Genomic DNA, 18,056 nt, shown 5'->3' with positions numbered 1-18,056 from the left:
CCGCCATGTGATTGGCTGCTTAGAAATTAAGTGTTAACGAGCAGTTGGACAGGTGTACCTAATAAAGTGGTCGGTGAGTGTATATATATATATATATATATATATATATATTCACCAGAATAACTTTGTCTTAAGAGAAAATAACTGCAGCTCATGCATTGAATTGATTTTAAATTGAAAATACTTTATTCATCCCAAAGGGAAATTAAATGTTGCAGTAACTCATACATTATTTTTTTAAACAGGTGATGTAGGTGTTGATAGCTGTAAGCAGGAAGGATCTCTGTAGGGGTCTGTCTTGCACCAGATCGGGAGAAGCCTCTGACTGAAGACACTTCTTCTGAAGAGGATGCTCACCGTTGTCCATAATTCTCTTCACTTTAAGAAGAATTCGTTTTTGTGAAATGATTTCCAGGAGTTCTAGAACAGAACTGGCCTTCTTAATTAGCTTGTTGAGCTTTTTAAAGTAACTAGCTCTGATACTGTTAGCCCAGCAGATGGTGGAAGAAGAGACACTCGCTCTATTCGTATCAATTTAAAAAATTAGAATCGGGACAACCATAAACTGCTCACATTAATATTAACATGGTAAATTCCATACTATTTTTGATTTTGTGGAAAATGTCTGTTGTAATTGTTATACTGAAAGTTAACTCACTCCTTAAAGATATAGAAGATGTTATTTTTCCAGGTGGATCATCAAAATAAGTGGTCCTCCTAATTGTCAATCATTCTGGTGATATGATTACATAAGGCTGTCCTACATGCTTGTCTCCATTTTCACTTACCGGTGCTGAGTCTGACATAGTGGAAAAATTACAAATCTTATTTTGGAAAGTAAGCTTGAATGAGCGACGCAAACAGCAACTTTTAAACAGAGCGTGCACGAGGAGAAGTGGGCTTGTGCATGCTCTCACACAAATGTAATACGTTCCCTCTAGGGAGTAGGTACAGGGTTGTGCATGTGCATTTTTTTTTTTTAAGTGGAGAGGGTTGGTCTTTCCACATATTCACCAAAATCCTCCAGTATACCTTTAATAAAGGCTTTAAGATTGAAGAAGTCATAAAAAAATATTTAAGACCTTCATGTTCAAGTCTAATTAGTAAACCCATCAAAAATTAGTTTTACATTTCAAATCACAAACTAATGGCTGGATATAATGTTCTTTAGGATTTTCTAACAGACAGCAAATACCGTGGTTTCTTACCCTTTCTTCTTGTTGAACCATGTTCACTGAACTTTCTAAAACAAGCCATGTCTGCAGTGCTTTGGATGGTGTTGTGGATTTTTTTTTTTTAACCATCTCTAAAGCACTTTTTAGAGTGATTTTAGTTGCCTCTCCACAAACAGGCAGTATCATCGCTGATATGTCTTCTCTCTTTGTAGATGTCAGTAAATGTGGTTCACTGGTTTCCCAAAGCCATAGAAATGGTGTGAGCTTTTCTGCAGAAATACTGTATGTTTGATAATCCATTTTTAATTCTAATTATTATTATTTTGAGAATAAAGTCCTCATATTATGAGATTAAAGTCGTAACATTACAAGAGTAAAGTGAGTCCACTTTGACATACTGCCCAGTTTGATGCTGGTGCTTAAAGATCTCTTTATTATGCCAAAATATAACTTCACATAATGCTCCTCATTTTAGGGAAGAAAGTACTTCTTGTAAGAGTTGTTATAAAATATAAGTTTATTCCCGTACTATCAGGACTTTATTCTCCTAATGTTACAACTTTATTCTCATCATTTTATGACTTTAATCTTGTAATTTTATGACTATTCTCATTGAAAATTTATTCTCGTAATTTTACAGCTTTATTCTCGTAATGTAAAGACTTAAATTCTCATAATTTTACAGAATCAGAATCAGAAATACTTTAATAATCCCAGAGGGAAATTACTTACAACTTTATTCTTGTAATTTTACGGCTTTATTCTCATAATGCTACAACTTTAATCTCATAATTTTATGACTATTCTCGTTGCAACTTTTTTCTTGTAATTTTATGACTTTATTCTCATAATATTACGACTTTATTCTCGTAATGTTACAACTTTATTCTTGTAATTTTACGACTTTATTCTTGTAATTTTACGACTTTATTCTTGTAATTTTACAACTGTATTCTCGTAATGTTACAACTTTAATCTCATCATTTTATGACTATTCTCGTTGCAACTTTTTTCTTGTAATGTTATAATTTTATTCTCATAACTTTATGACTATTCTCATTGCAAATATATTATCGTAATTTTACAACTTTATTCTCATAATGTAACGACTTACATTCTCATAATTTTACAACTTTAACCTCAGAATTTTACAACCGTATTCTCGTAATGTTCAACTTTATTCTCATAATTTTATGACTAATTTCGTTGCAACTTTTTCTCTTAATTTTATGACTTTATTCTCATAATGTTACGACTTTATCCTCATAATTTTACGACTTTATTCTTGTAATTTTACAACTGTATTCTCGTAATGTTACAACTTTATTTTCATAATTTTATGACTATTGTCGTTGCAACTTTTTTCTTGTAATTTTATGACTTTATTCTCATAATATTACGACTTCATTCTCTTAAATTTATGACTTTATTCTTGTAATTTTATGACTATTATCATTGAAAATTTATTCTAAAGACTTAAATTCTCATAATTTTACAACTTTATTCTCAGAATTTTATGTCAATTCTCATTGCGACTTTTTTCTTGTAATTTTATGACTTTATTCTCATCATTTTATGACTATCCTCATTGCAAATATATTATCGTAATTTTACAACTTTATTCTCGTAATGTTACGACTTCATTTCCATAGTTTTATGACTATTCTTTTTGCGACTTTATTCTCGTACTTTTATTAATTTATTCTCATAATATTACGAGTTCATTCTCAAAATCAAAATATAAAAACATTGCTAGCCTGGCCCAAATACTCGTATCAACCTGCTTCATATTGTCAGACAAATTTCTAGAAATGATTTATTGATTCTTCTTTTCTGGCAGATAATTCATGAGTTAGGAAGGAAGAGTTAATACTATTAATATTAGTCAATGCACCACAAATTAAAGAAGCACATCATTTCCATTTAAGCTGGATTTAAAATGAGGGGAAAAAAGCTGGAGCTAAAGAACCATTTATCAGATCTGTTTAAAGGTTATTAGAATGTCTGCATCATAAGATAAAATTATTAATAAACTCAAATTTAATTGATAATTATTTCAATACCAATGTTTCCATTGTGCCATTTTCTTTGGACATCTGAGCTCTTCATTCACAGGTTTTACCGATTACTTCAAACAAAGTTTATATTATATTTCTTTATTTATATAGGAGCAATTTTATGTGTGCAGTATATATATCCATCTGTATCTACATATGTCCATTTTTACATACAGTACAAATCCGAGCCTGTAAAGTCAAGCATCAGTTGGTTTCAGCTGTACAGTTCCCTCTCAGACAGAAGCGAAAAGAAATGCAAAATAAACATAATATTGGATGAAGCGAGGAGAGGTTCAAAAAGCTGCAGGTCAGTAGGTTATAACAGTGAGAGGAAACCAAAAGGTAAAGATTCACTATTTTCCACTGCAGTGTGTCGGGTCTCACAGTTGGAGGTAACACGTTGCCTTTAAGTTAAAGGTTTGATTAGAAAACAGGATAAGGGCTCAGAGATCAGTTGGTTCTTTTCGATTTGTGCCATCAAATCAATAAGAAGGTTAGATATTGTTCAGTCATCTTCTCTCTGGGTCCCGACATTGTCATCATCCTCATTGTCTCTCCTCCTGCTCACAGCTATAGGGCCACATTGAACTCAGTCACCAGGAAGTCCACGTAGTCCTTCTCTTTGGTCTTGAAAGCCTCAGCGATGATGCGAGCGGCGTCCCTGTGCTCTCTGCCTCTCAGAGAAACCCCGTTTACCTCCAGGATGATCTGACCGACCTTCAGCTGACCGCAGTTATGGGCTGAGCCCCCCCTCTGCAACAGAGAGAGGGAATAGACAAGAGAGTCAGCAGAAGGAGCATTATAAGTGTCCCTGGTTCATCAGACCGCTCACACCATCTTAAAAAAGTACCACACACTGCAAAAAACATCTAGAAATAAGTAAAAACTGTCTTAAATTAAGTGTATTTAACCTTAATTTGAGCAGGTAAATAAGATGATCTGCCAATGGAATTAGTATCTTTACTCCTAAAATAAGATAATTAGATAATATACACTTGAAATAAGACAAAGCGATTGTTTTTTTTCTTATTTTAAATGTAAATTGTCTTGTTCCATTGGCAAAATGTCGCACTTACCTCCTCAATTCAAGAAAAAATGCACTTAATTTGAGCAAAAATTACTTATTTAGATTTCATTTTTTTGCAGTGCATTTTGTCAGAATAAAGTAATAAACTTAAATTGAATTGACATATTTTTTATGGGATGTTATATGGTTAAAAAAAAAAACAATGTTGGGTATATAATAATTAAAAAAAGCAAAAAAAAAAAGCTGAATAATGGAGTGAAATGAAAAGATAATCAGATTTTCACAAGCTTAAAATATGCTATTCTTCTGTGCAAAGCATATCAAGCTCAATCAGATTAGATAGAAACCTTCTGTCAATTCCTATTTTTGTTTTTTCCAGTATTTTCTAATTAGACTATGATTAAGGTATAGAAAATACATGCAGGATGTGGACTAAGGTCCAATTGGTTAGGATTAGGTTTCCCAATCATTATGTTTCATGTCTGCTCAGTTATCAGGTCCAGTACCTTTGCACCTAAAACTTTAAAACGTTTTTGGTCTAAACAAAGTTTTACAGCCTACATCTAACTTTTCCTGAGTTTATTTTTCTACAATTCTTAAGGAAAATTATCTTTTGTTCTCACAAATTAATCACTAATGATATCCAACAAAAATATCATTAAATATATATCCAACAAAATGTGAGTTTTGTTGGTGAAATTTGCCATCATTTAGCATTATTTTTCTATGTAAAATACTCCTAATACTAAATCACCAGTAGGATTAATAAGGCAGGAAGTATTTTTTGCTTGGGAATCGAGGCTTTATACAAATGTACCTAACATCTGAGCAGTTTTGCCATGAAAATGTTGTTTCTGCTTCAATTAAATCTAAGCAAACAGCATTATGCCATTGTTTTATTTCAAAGTTAGTATTCCCATCTTAAACTAATGAGTGATGCCCAATCTAAAGACCAACAGTATCACTGCGGTATTGATGTGGGTTTCTAGTTTAAGGAGCTAATACTCCATAGCTTTGGTTTTCATAATTAGATGGATGCGCATTGAATGAGTGTTAATGAGGAAACAATCTGTGGTTTTTAGACTTATATAAATGCTTCCTTTCATACATAAATATTTCCATTAATGTCATTTTAATGGGGCTTATGAATAAACATGCAAATCAAATCAATAGAGATACTAATGAAAAACATTTTTAGGTCACATCAGGGATATAAGAATTAACTGCATAGTAAGTAGATGGTTTATCTTAATAAATTAAATCAGCTTTTAATGGAAATGTGACATATTTTATTCTGGTTACGTGTAATGAAATATATTTGCTCGTCTTCAATATTTTCCTTTCTATTTAAATAAAAACCTCATATGTTGCAGCTAATAAACCTAAATGTTTAATACTGAAAATATCACCCATGTTCAGATTTTTTCTAATATCAATGTAAAAGTTAACATTACCTATAAATTAGGAAAAAAAGTTGTTTTTTAATTACGTTAATTTGTCATATATTGTTTGAATATCAAAATAAGGATCTATAAAAAAACAAACTGAACCTTTTGTATTAGACCTACTCCCAAAGGCTGATTTGTTTTAAAGCAGCTGAAGAGGAACAATTGTTGGTGGCCATTTTGAGAAGACAGGACTAATAACCCTGCCCTTTGCAGGGACAGATAATAGGCAGCCTCCTGGCCACCAGCAGCCTGTTTTTCTCCATCCACAGACATTGAGCTTGAGGCTACCTCTGAAGAGGGCCCTTGAGGAGAAAGGAGATGGGAAATACTGCGGCCAGGGAATTGGTATATCCAACTCTCTAAAGTGCTTACTTTCGTGGCTGCAGAGAAAGCCTGTTGTTTGGGGCAAAGCTTTGATGCTATCATTGGCTGCACCGGATAAAGCTGAGGCAGGGTGGGAAACAAAAAAACAAAACAAAAATGTTTCTTTTTTGCTTCCCTCAAAGCAAACTTAATATTCTGTATATTGAAAATGTGTTTTTTTATGTCATAAAGAGTTTCAAAAAACAGATGCAACACAGGCTGGTTTTAACCTTCGCACAAAAATAAAGAAGAGTGTCAATAAAGGCCCTTGTTGGTTTATAGAGAGTTTATAGAGATTTAAAATACTGACATAGTGATTTATGGTGAGGCTAACTTTCTTTTCCATAAGGGGCTGGCAGCCCCTCACACAGTTAAGATATTGCAATGAGCGGTTCTCTAAATATTCAGATTTAAAATGTTTTGTCATTGTCTCCTTTCTATCTCTTCTTTCTTTCATCTTTTCTCTTTTTTCCTTTTTTTTCTTCTGTTTTTCTGCTCTATTTACATTGCAGTGTCCATATAAACTGTAAAACTCCCTGCATAATTATAATAAAGCAATTTATATGCATGAAACAAGTGGAGCAATATGGCAATTGCCATACTGCTAAACTTGTGAAAGTAAAATCTGTTGGGCTCTTTTTTGGCATCAAGACTATTATTCTTATTGCCACATTGCCAGACAGGACACTGTTAAGAAAAAAAAAAATAAATATTCAGATTTAGAAAAAAAAGCTTTTTCCTTGCATGACAAACAGCTATAATGGATACATATTTTTGAAAAGCAAACATACATTTTCTTTAATTATAAGTAATTTAGAGCTATCCTTAAATTTTTTAAGTGCTACCCCAATAAATTACTTTAATTAATTAATTAATATAACATAGAGGTTCACAAACCATCTTAATCGATTGGTGAATAGATGCATTTTTGGCTTTAATAGATATAAGATGGCCAAAATTTTTATATTATTGGTTTCTATTTAATAAGAGTGGAAAAAGAGAATTGCTTTTATTGTGAAATATGAACACTGATATAAGAGAGCTCCTTGTTCCCGTCCTCTGCTGTTATCCACTGTAATGAGGTGCATATTTTTCATTATTAGTCTCCTAGAGAAGCGAGTCAGGGCTCCATCTTTGAGGTAGAAATGTTGTTTACGGCTCTAAATTTAGAGACATGGAAAATTAAGCAGAGGTTCTTATCGGTGAGGCAAAAATGGGAAATGCAAACACTTAGAACCTGATTTATTTGAAGGGCTTATTTCATTATTTGTGATAAAGAAAATTAATTCACAAAAAGCTGAGCCTTGTCAAGTTTTGTCTCTGTCAGGAAAAGGGCTTATCGCATAAATAAAGGCTTTCTATAAACCAAGAAGGGCTTTTACGGACTACTTTAATGCTCTAAAGTTCTGATTTTCCTATTAATTTGGGAGCTGGTGCCTTTCTGTCTCAGACTGAAGTTAGAAGGAAGAACAGCTCATCTCAGGTGGGAGCGGCTGACCACATAAAGAGGTATCAGAGGAACTCTCAGACTTCTGCATTCGTTTGGCGATTTGTACCACAAGCACGGAAAGCAGCAGCGGTTTTACAAGCTGTCGCCACAATGACCCTCCAGCCACCTCAGCAGCCAGCGTAACCCAAACAGAGCGTCCATCCAGAGCACCAGGCCTGTTTTTCTTACTTATCTCCTAACTTCATTTTCTCAAATCTCACTTTTTATGTAGCATGCTGTCCTCCAGAAGCCTATTTGATTCTGAATGCACTGATTTTCAAACCCTTTATCCCGGCCTCTGCAATCAGCCTAGACCCTTTTTTTTTTTTTTATCCAATCAGCATCTCAGTGAACAGAGAGGCTCAGATACAGCTCTGAACAGACTCTGTAGCTGCTCCCTGCTCAGATCTTTTAAAATCATAGATTCTGCGTTCTCTGAAAATGATTGGTGTCTTGGATAATCCGAACCAGCTTTGCTGACTTGCAAATAACTGTGGAAAACAGATGAATGCTCCAGCAGATGCAGCCCTCGCTTCAGACTAAGCCATCAATATTTGGATTTATCTCCAAAAACTCACCAGATGTTTTGGCTTAATTCAGTAAACAGAGGCTGCAAATGTATTTCCCCTGCTTGATATCAAACTTCCACCTTATTCAGTTGACCACAACTGACCTGCATCCTGCAGCCCCCTGTGCATTTATTCCCCCTGCCCCCCAAAAAATTGAATTTAGACTCACAATGAAAAATGCTGGGAATCTTTCCCTCAATTTGTTTAATTAAAAATAGAAAAAAAAAACTTCCTGTTAAAGAATTATCTAAAAAAATACTGTAAGTAAGTAAGTAAGTAAACTTTATTTCTATAGCACTTTTCACAGACCAGGGTCACAAAGTGCTGCACAAATTTATAAAAAGTTTATATAATTTAAAACAACATACAGAGACAATAAACACAGTATTAAACTAAAAAACAAGTTTAAAAAAGTGGGTGTTTAGTTGTTTTTTTAAAAGTGTCTATACAAACAAGAGAACGAATGGTACAAGATAGCTCATTCCAGAGGCGAGGCGCCACAGCTTTAAAAGATCTGTCTCCTCGGGTCTTAAAATGGGTCCGAGGAACCGTCAGCAAGTTCAAATTGGATGACCGAAGGTTCCTAATGGAAACATAAGGCTGGATGAGGTTCTTAATGTAGTCTGGTGCCTGTCCATGAAGAGCTCCTGCAATTTGAACGTTTTTTTTTTATAATTCCTGACTCCCTGTGTGTCTTTTTTTAGAAATATAATGTTGCACAGATGCACATTGCTTTCAAAACCTCTTCAACATAGAAACAACAAGAAAACATACCATTTAATTAATACAGATGTGTTTATCTTTATAACCTGCTACATGGACAATGCTACTTCTTTGATGGCATTTATAGTAAGAGAATAAAGGATCCAGCTTTTTTTTTTCTTTACCATCATAACACATAGTGAGGAGTTTGGCAAAGGAAACAGATATGGGGCTTACATGCTTATAAATAACAGCTTTTTGTGGATCTTCAAGAAAAATGTTCTGTTGTTTCATCATAAACACAAATGATGTAGAATTATTAATTTTGTGCTTTGATGAGACACGTTTTTTCAATGACAAACTCTCCAGGTGGATGTGGCATAAATCAAGGTCTAAACATATGGAAACAACCCTAAAGGCCACTCCTAAGGATTGTGGGGGAAAGGGCTGGGCAATTAGTTGCATTTACAACTAAGTCATAATTTAACAAAACGCATTTCTCAAACCTCAGAGGCACTTAGTTTTGAATACATTACGCTTACGGTTATTTCAAAGAAAATCTTTTCAAATGTGACCTGTGTCTGAATGGCCAGGTCGCATTCATCCGACCTAAACGCCATTAATACCCGACAAAGGTCACTATTCTGGGTCTTGCTATGAAGAAGCAGCAAGAAAAACAACAACAATTGCAGACGATGATGCGGAGAGCAGTATTTATGTTTAACCATCTTGAAAAGATTGTGTTTTTATGGTTGGGAAAGACCGCTAGAGGCGCTCCGGCACTACCATCCATGTTTACTTCCATAAACACAGAGCACACAGGCCTGAATGTCATTGCGTCCTCTACTGCGCATGTGGGACAGTTGCGTTGTATGACTGCAGTTCACACAGGAGATCACATACAATTCGCACATATTTGGAAATGTGAACGGCAGTGCAAAAAAATCGGATTTCACTCAAAAAAAATCATAATTGAGCATCAAGGCTTGCATGTAGCCCAAGTGGCCTGGGTCGGATTAGAAAAAATCAGATCTGTGTTGTTCAGACAGTCATGAAAACATCAGATACAGGTCGCATGTGGGCAAAAAAATTGGATTTGGGTCACTTCAGGCTCTTGTGTAAAGGCAGTCTTAGAGAGAAACTGTTTTTTCTGAAGGTGCTGAGTAACATCCACATTGGAAAAGCAAGTCATCCGGGACATGCATGTGGAGTTAAGATCTTTAAAAAGGAAGAAAAATGATCGAAAGTGTCTTTTTTAGAGGTTTCACTACTTTAAAGGAAAATCTGTTCTCTCTAAAAGCTGTAGACATTTCTCTGGTTATTCAGGCTGCAACAAAGCAGGATTTTCTGCAATAAAAGGAAGGCTGTACTAGTCCAGAGAAGCAGGTTTATTTTAACCTACAGAGATTTGAACTACTGTCAGAAACATGCATGATGTGAAAATGATGGCGGGTTTTAATGAAATCTGTAGGCACCTATTCAGAAACTGTTTCAACAACCAGAAAATGTCAAATAAAAACCTGTAAGCTTCAGCTAAAAAACAGGTGGTCATTCGTTTTTTTTGGTCTGGGGAAGGATCCAACATGGAGCCAGATGGTTCAGTAGATAAAAGACCAAAAAAAAAAAAAGAATCAACCTTCCTCCATGGCCATATCAGTCCCCAAACCAAAACTGATGACTAACAAATCATGCTGCTGGAATAAAAATGCAATTTATCTTAAGGCTTTATACACTTTTTTTAAATCAGAACTTCAGGATATGAAATATCACTGGAGGATGAGGCGTTTATAAATCTTACTGAGGACGACGATCTGGTTGTTCCTCCCGACTCACCTGGATAGTGACGATCCGTGGCAGCGGCTGGCGAGTGTTTGCGCCGCCCTCGATGGCGATACCAAGGGTGCTGGCACTCTTTGGCACCCTCACTAGAGTGGAGGTGGGCTCCAAAAGGCCCGGCTGAGGCAAGAGATAGAGATTACAGAAAATTATTATTATTTATGAAAATATTTTATTAAACTTACATCACCTTTGCTGTTTTGTTTCTACATTATGAAGAACCACACCTTATTTGTAAATTATAAAGGCCAAAGTCCATAAAGCAAACTTAGGTTTAAGAATAAACTCATGAATTCAAATTCAGTATATTTAAGGCTTAAAACACTGTCAGGAATTATATTTAGGGAACTTTATTTATTTTTACTATCTTTTATGTTAAATTCTCCTATGAAAAGTTGAAAGCATGTTTCTGGGGTTTCACATCTGAGTTCTGTTAAAATATTTGGTGATATCCTGTTTTCTTTTTTTTTTTGCTTGTGTGAATCTGGATATTTTTATAGTCATTCTGTTGATGTTATGTCTGATTTTCCCAATAAGCGACAATAAATGACATTTCTACTTCATCTCCTTTTGAGATTAAAAACAGTAGAGCAAAATAAATGAGACATTAATGGTCAAAGCTTCCAGGAGCAACCAGCGGTTTTATCACCGTCACATTTGATAAGACATTCAATTTGGGGTCCACCGCTGTTAATTTTTTAGATTAATCCTCAGAAATCTTTTACTAACTCATTTAATCAGCGAGGTGTACAGCAGCAAGGAAACGCTGATAACATATAGGACTGGGGCCAATTAGGACCGGCGGGAAGAAACAATCTCTGTTAGGTTCTCTGGCATAATCCAACAAATAATAATCTCAAGTCTTTTTAGATTAGTTAAGGTTAAGAGGCGGCCATTTTAAAAGCTCCTTAGGAAGAAGCATAGGCCCAGAGGATACAGGATTGTCCAGCACACCTAGCAGGAGGTAGGAGGTGACTATTGAGCAATCCTCACTAAACGGAAAAAAATATGACTTCTTTGACTTCTTGTCTCCCGACTCCCAGCTAATTCACATTAAAAAGATCCTAATCTGGACACCAGCTGAATGCTCTGTTTATTAATAGCAACAAGGTTTCTGGGGCTTTTGTAGGAGGAACGAGCCCGCAGCACTACTGATATATATGGGTTTTATATTTTCTGTTCTTTGACAATCATACAAGCTTTGTATCACAAATGAAGCTCTCTTATTACCTAAGCACTCTCATTATCTAAGTTTCTGTTTCTGTGAGAGCATGATATAATTTGTTTTTGTACTCACGAGCTCTCTGTGCCATGCTCTGACCATGATGTAATAATGTTTTTGGTTTCGGCTGTCCACGAGCCCTGGGTGGGTTTGGGGGTTGCCCGTTCCTTATTTTGGTTTCTGTAATCATGAGCTCCAGGCGTGAGAGTGAGCGATCACTTTTCCTGATTGGGTGAAAGATTTTCCTTTGAAGTTTGGCATAAATGACGGATGGCAGTTGGCACCGGCAGAGTCTGCTATGGTTGCGTACGAACGCCTACTGTAGCTGCGCAGTTTGCTGTCCTGCACTGGAAAAACGATCTAGAAATAAGTAAAAATTTCCTAAATTAAGTGTATTTATCCTTAATTTGAGTAGGTTAATGAGAAAGTTTGCCAATGGAATCAGTATTTTTACTCCTAAAATAAGATAATTAGATAATATGCACTTGAAATAAGACAATGCAATTGTTTTTTTTCTTATTTTAAGTGTAATTTGTTTTGTTCCATTGGCAAAATGTCTCTTTTACCTCCTCAATCCATAAAAAAATTCACTTATTTTTAGAAAAAAATTACTTATCTAGATTTCGATTTTTTCCAGTGTGCCGGGGTCGACTGGCTCTCCGATCCTTTGTGTCACAGTAGGGGGAAAATTTAATTTGTATTGGAACAATATAATTTGTATTCAGCACCGTGCCTTGATTGATGTGCTTGCTTTGCTGTTTTCTGTGTTGGAATAAAACGAAACGAAAACTTTGTTACTGATCCTGCCTAAATTTCATAATACAACCACAGATCCACCACTGTACCTAATGCCAAGTATGATGTGGTTTCACATATCAAACCAGACTCCACCTGTTTGCGATTGTGATGGTACAGTAGGATAAAAAAGGCTCCTTTTCTTGCATGCTGTTGCTATGGAGATGCTAAGTGTGTGTCACGTTCTATTTGTACCGAAGCGAAACACAAAGTAACGGATTAAAATCTGAAGATCCTTTACATCTGGTCCAACATTATGGAAACGCAGGGGGAAATAATCTGTTATTCTCACCCCTGAGTGAGATAATGGAGCATGAGCACCACAGGTCCTCCACTGTACTTTTCCCCAACATTGCAAGTTTAATTTTCTGAAATTTTAATTTAGAGATATTTTTATTAAAGGCTTATAATGGCAATAAAATGTGGGCTTAATCTTTATTTCTTCTGGTTGCCAATAATTCAATCTGTGAGCTTTTGTTTATGAAATCACCATGGAAACGTATCACATTTAAAACCCATTTCCAGAAGTTCTTTTGCAGGTTTCTCATTATGAGTTTATGGAGACAGAGCGATTATAAATATCTGATCATCACATCAGCAGCAGGTGTCTATCCTGAAAGTTTTATACCAATAAAACAGACAGAAAACCCCCAAAACAAGCTCCTCTTTTTTTATGAGCAATAAGTAAAGCCTTGTGTGTTTTTTTTTTTGGTTACAAGATTGAACAAACTGCATATAAAATTGTCCATAAATATTTACAGTTCTCCCTTTTCAGCAACCTCCGACTGACACTTTTGGAGAAGAAGGTAAATGTGTTTCTCCTTCGGAGAATAAAAGGCTTTTATGACACACAGTCCATTTAATCTTCAATTTCCCTGAAAACTAATCCCCACTGAGAAAGGAAACCAACAGGCAAACAGGCCTCTTGTAATATAAAAAATACTCCCATCTTACTTGTTATTCCTGACATCAATCAATGAGGAGCAGAGAGCGATTTGAGTTTCATTACATTACAGCGCAGTGAGTGAGCGGAGAAATGATGGATTGTCGTGTGACCGAATGAATGAAATGAGTGAGAAATAAAAAAAATAGGTGAGACAGCGTGTGAACAAACAGAGGGAGGAGAGAAGAGATCGCAGTTAGGGTTAAATTCAGGATCAGGAGAAGGATTATACATCAGACAAGTTGATTCATCAAGCTCGATCCAGCCACACTGGTTTGGATTTAACCCACTCACTCAGTCACACTTAGGTACACCTGAAAGATGATTTTTTTTAAAAATATATAAATATATGTATTTTTTTAAGGGAAATCTATACAGAAAAGGTAAAAAAAAAATCAGCACTAAAATATTTTTTCTCCGATACTGTTTCCAAAAAAAACACAAAATATCAAAAATGAAGCAGCATTGGTTTCACTCTTAAATCAAATTACATATACAAAGAATAACTATCACTTTTCAAAGATGGATTGTTGACTAAGAGGTTCCTGTGAACAGAAAAAGAAAAATAGTTTCAGTTACATAAAAGCCCTGCAGAGGATAGTGAGGGGAACTGAGATTGAACAGGGCTCTAAACACTGTCAGCGTCATGCCTATGGAACCTCAGCATGAAACGGAGAATTATCGGACTGCTCAGTGTTAACCACCACGCCGCGCTTGTTTGTCATGATTTGGAGGTCATCTGCTCAACTGTTTCTTTCCTAGACAGAGCCACCCGTGGAGCTAGTTTATTTATTTGTACCTTTTCTTACATTAAAAGTAGGGATGCACGATATAATTGGCCCCCTATCGGTATCGGCTTGTATCGGCCTTAAAACTGAATATCGGACATCGGCCACCCCACCGATATTTAACCCGATATTTGATCAGCTTCTGAGTTTCTAAAGTCTAAAAAAAAAAAAATTTAATAAATACTACTTCTTCTTCCTCAAAAACTTCTTTTTTACAGACTTAAAAACTTCTAAAGACGAGGGAAAAAATATTGATCCATTAAAATATCCCAATATCTTCATATGCTGATATATTGCCATTTAAAAACACCATATCAATCTCTTTTACTAATGAAATATTGCTATATGTCATCGTTATGCTACGAAATCCCCCGAAAATTCACAAAATTTTGCCATATTTTTATATGTTGATATATTGACGCGGTATCGATCTATTTTACTAACACGATCTCACAAGAATTTGCAAAATATCACGAGAGTTTGTAACAGAACGATGAAATTTGATGAGATTTTGAAAGTAAAATAGATCGATACCGCGTTTTTAAAAATCAATTTGATATCAGCATATGAAAATATATCTGGGTATGTTATTTTTCAAAGTGTCAGAAATGGATAACAAAACTGCTATTTTCAATGACTACTTATTTTTGTCCAGCTTTAACATCGGTATCGATATCGGTTATCGGCTACATGAGTATATCGGCCAAAATCCCAATATCATGCATCCCTAATTAAAAGTATTTAAAGATCAGTGTATCGATGTTCATTTTGCATGTTCACTTCTGTCTGCTTTAACCTCCGATCGGCAGAATCTGCTCACAATGAGCCTGGTTCTGCTGGAGTTTTTCCCCTCCACTATCGCTGCATGCATGCTTTGCTGAAGCATTGCTGTAGAGTAGAGTATCTTCTGTTGTCACATTCTCATCCAGGAGGAAGTTAATGTTTAATAACCTGGTTCCGTGGCATGTGTTGTGAATTGGTGTTACATAAATAAGATAATCATTTGAAGATTCCAATAAGATTCTTCAATAACAAACAGAAAAAATTGTATCATTATCACCAAATAATGCTGAGTTTATAAACTAGGAAATCAAGATTGCATGAAATTAAGCATTTGGATCAAAATTAAGGAGACGCTAAAGCTCCTAAAATGCAATATTTAGTACAGAGACACAACTGTGTGCCTGTACTGTGAACAAACCACTTTGTCCGATTAGGGAGAGTTGATGTGAGGCAGAGGAAGACGAGTTTTGTTCTTTTAGCAGATATTCTGCAGAGAGCAGCAACATTTTATTCACTAAACCAATGTCTAAATTATGAAAAACTGTTTTTGGCCATGAGAGGTTTGGACTCCATTCAGCCTTTAGAAGTAGGTAGAGGCAGCTTCAATAGGAAGGCAAGTGTTTTTCTTCAGGATTAGAGGAAAAAAAACAAGCCTGAAGTATTTGCTTAATATTTTATAACATATAAATACTCCACATTGCTAAAGGGATTATTTATCATATATATAATTCTATAGCTGACTTTGGAAGGCTTAAGAAAGCATGATATTGGAAATTAAAGTTAAAGGCATCAAAACATATTTCAAACTGCACCTTTATAGAAATATGAATGAAGATCATTCCAAGTTAGCATTGGCCGCTGAAGAAAATCGAATAATTGGTTTCGGCTAAGAAAAGTCTTATTGGTCATTTTCTTACAATTTCAATAGATGATCTAAAAACATTTCCTTCAATGGTTGTCATTTTATAAAAGAAAAAAAAGAAAAAATTTCTCATGTAAATATTTAATCATGCCATCCAGATGACCCCCTCATCCTCGCCATGTTTAGGTAACGGCTGGTCCGAAGCACCATCTCACCGGTTTGGAGGGGTTGTCACCTCCTCCTCCTCCTCCGTGTCCTTCCTGGGAGTCACGGGGAAGGCGTGTTCCTGAGGAATTGGGGCTGTTGTCTTTGCTGACGTGTCCTGACTCTGGTATGTCCACACCGCTGTCCTCGCTGAGGGTTTGTCCGCTGTCAGACAGCTGAGACAGTGCTCCACCTTATAGGAAACAGAATGACCGGGTTAAAGAGCATTTGGATGGCCACCTTAATGGTCTCTTTTTCATTCAAGGCATTAATAATGCATCAAAATCAACTTATTCTAAAATTACCAATATAAAAAGAGCTATATCCCCCAGAGTTAAGAGTTTTTAATTGTTCAAATCCAAGGAATATGTCATTAAGATTTTATAACAGCAGACAAAAATCAAGTACTGTAAAACATTTTTCTGTCTTTATAAAATATTGGAAATAAAATTGATCCAACTGCTTTAATTCAAAACATAGAATAAACAATTATTCCTCCGGCTGAAATTACGTGATCTATAGATTACTCTTTTGTGGTATTTTAACTTTTTTTCACATTAAACTTAAAATAAAACTAAAGCTAAAAGAAATGTGCTTGTTTTAATTATATACTGAGCTGCTCTTCTCCTTGCAGCTTATAAAGAACAAAAAGCTGATATTGGCCGGTTGTGCCAATGAGGACTTTTATTGTTTTGTTTGTTTATTTTACATTTCTGTTTGTCACAAAAAATATTTTCTGACCAATTAAATATATTTTGAAAGCAGGAGCCTCTTTTTCAGGCAGTAGCATAACAGTGTGTAGCTAATTATTGGGGGAAAAGCCTTTTAATTCTCTGGGATCTTTTTAAAAGGCCTCTAAAATATAAGAGATAATTGTAGGCCAGTGCATTTTAAAGAGCTGTAAATACACCACACTGCATTAAAATGGTAAATGGCCTGTACTTATATACCGTATAAGTACAGGCCATCTATACTAGACTTGACCAAGTGCATCATTTACACAGGATGGTGACACTATATTGCAGCCACAGCTGCCCTGGGGCTCATGGAAAGAAGTAAGGCTGCCATGCAGTAGCTTCACTGGCCTTTCTTACCAACATTAAGTATTATCTTACAGTATTTGTGTTTCAAAACCTCCTTGATTCCTAATATTTTATGGTCAACTGTTTGTGGTATCCAACCAAAATCTGTGACCAAACCATGGAAAAAAATCACAGACCCTCGAACTTCACACAGTGTTCAGGTTAGCCTGAAAATATTTTTTTACGTAGAAAGTTTATTGTAATGGATTTAAATGATCAAGCTCCATCAAAGCTTCTGACTTGTTTCATTTAAAGGTCATGCCTCCAGCTGGAAATCCAATAAATGAGTCTGAGCTTTGTCAAGAAACCGGTACCTGCCTGACTGCACTGTCAAGTCCAAAGTTTGGAGGAGGGAGTATTATGGTGTGGGATTTTTATGTATTATTTTTTATGGCACTAGTGCTTCATTTTCCTGACAGGAGGCCGACAGGAACGGGGGAATGAGAGAGGGGGAGAGACATGCAGCAAAGGACCACAGGTCGGACTCGAAGCCAGGTCAGCAGCATGGGTCATGCGCAATAACAACTGCACACCCTTCTAAAGAAACCTGTAAAGTTTGTAAGATCTTTCAGTGATATTTTAGTCTCCTTGCTGTTTCAACATGACTCCAAAACTTTCCACAATCACATAGACAGTGGCGATTCTAGATCACATGAACAGGGTGGGGGTTATATTTACAACCCAGTCTCATGGGAAAATGTACCCCCACTA

General features: G+C 35.5%; 1 protein-coding gene across 1 annotated transcript in view; it reads right to left on the bottom strand.

The window, feature by feature from the left end:
* Positions 1-3,348: 3,348 nt before the first annotated feature.
* dfnb31 (deafness, autosomal recessive 31) overlaps positions 3,349-18,056 on the bottom strand; it is a 240,174-nt gene continuing 225,466 nt past the window's right edge. The window contains exons 11-13 of the mRNA XM_015373172.1: positions 16,275-16,456; positions 10,664-10,786; positions 3,349-3,985 (exon numbers count right to left, since the gene is read on the bottom strand). Coding sequence (XP_015228658.1) covers positions 3,803-3,985; positions 10,664-10,786; positions 16,275-16,456 — 488 coding nt within the window. The 3' untranslated portion in view covers positions 3,349-3,802. The remainder of the gene's footprint in view (positions 3,986-10,663; positions 10,787-16,274; positions 16,457-18,056) is intronic.

This window comes from Cyprinodon variegatus, unplaced genomic scaffold (assembly GCF_000732505.1).
Source record: "Cyprinodon variegatus isolate N-32 unplaced genomic scaffold, C_variegatus-1.0 Scaffold82, whole genome shotgun sequence".
NCBI classification, from domain to species: Eukaryota; Metazoa; Chordata; class Actinopteri; order Cyprinodontiformes; family Cyprinodontidae; genus Cyprinodon; species Cyprinodon variegatus.
Note: the sequence above shows the minus strand (reverse complement) of the source record. Positions and strands in the feature narration are given on the sequence as shown.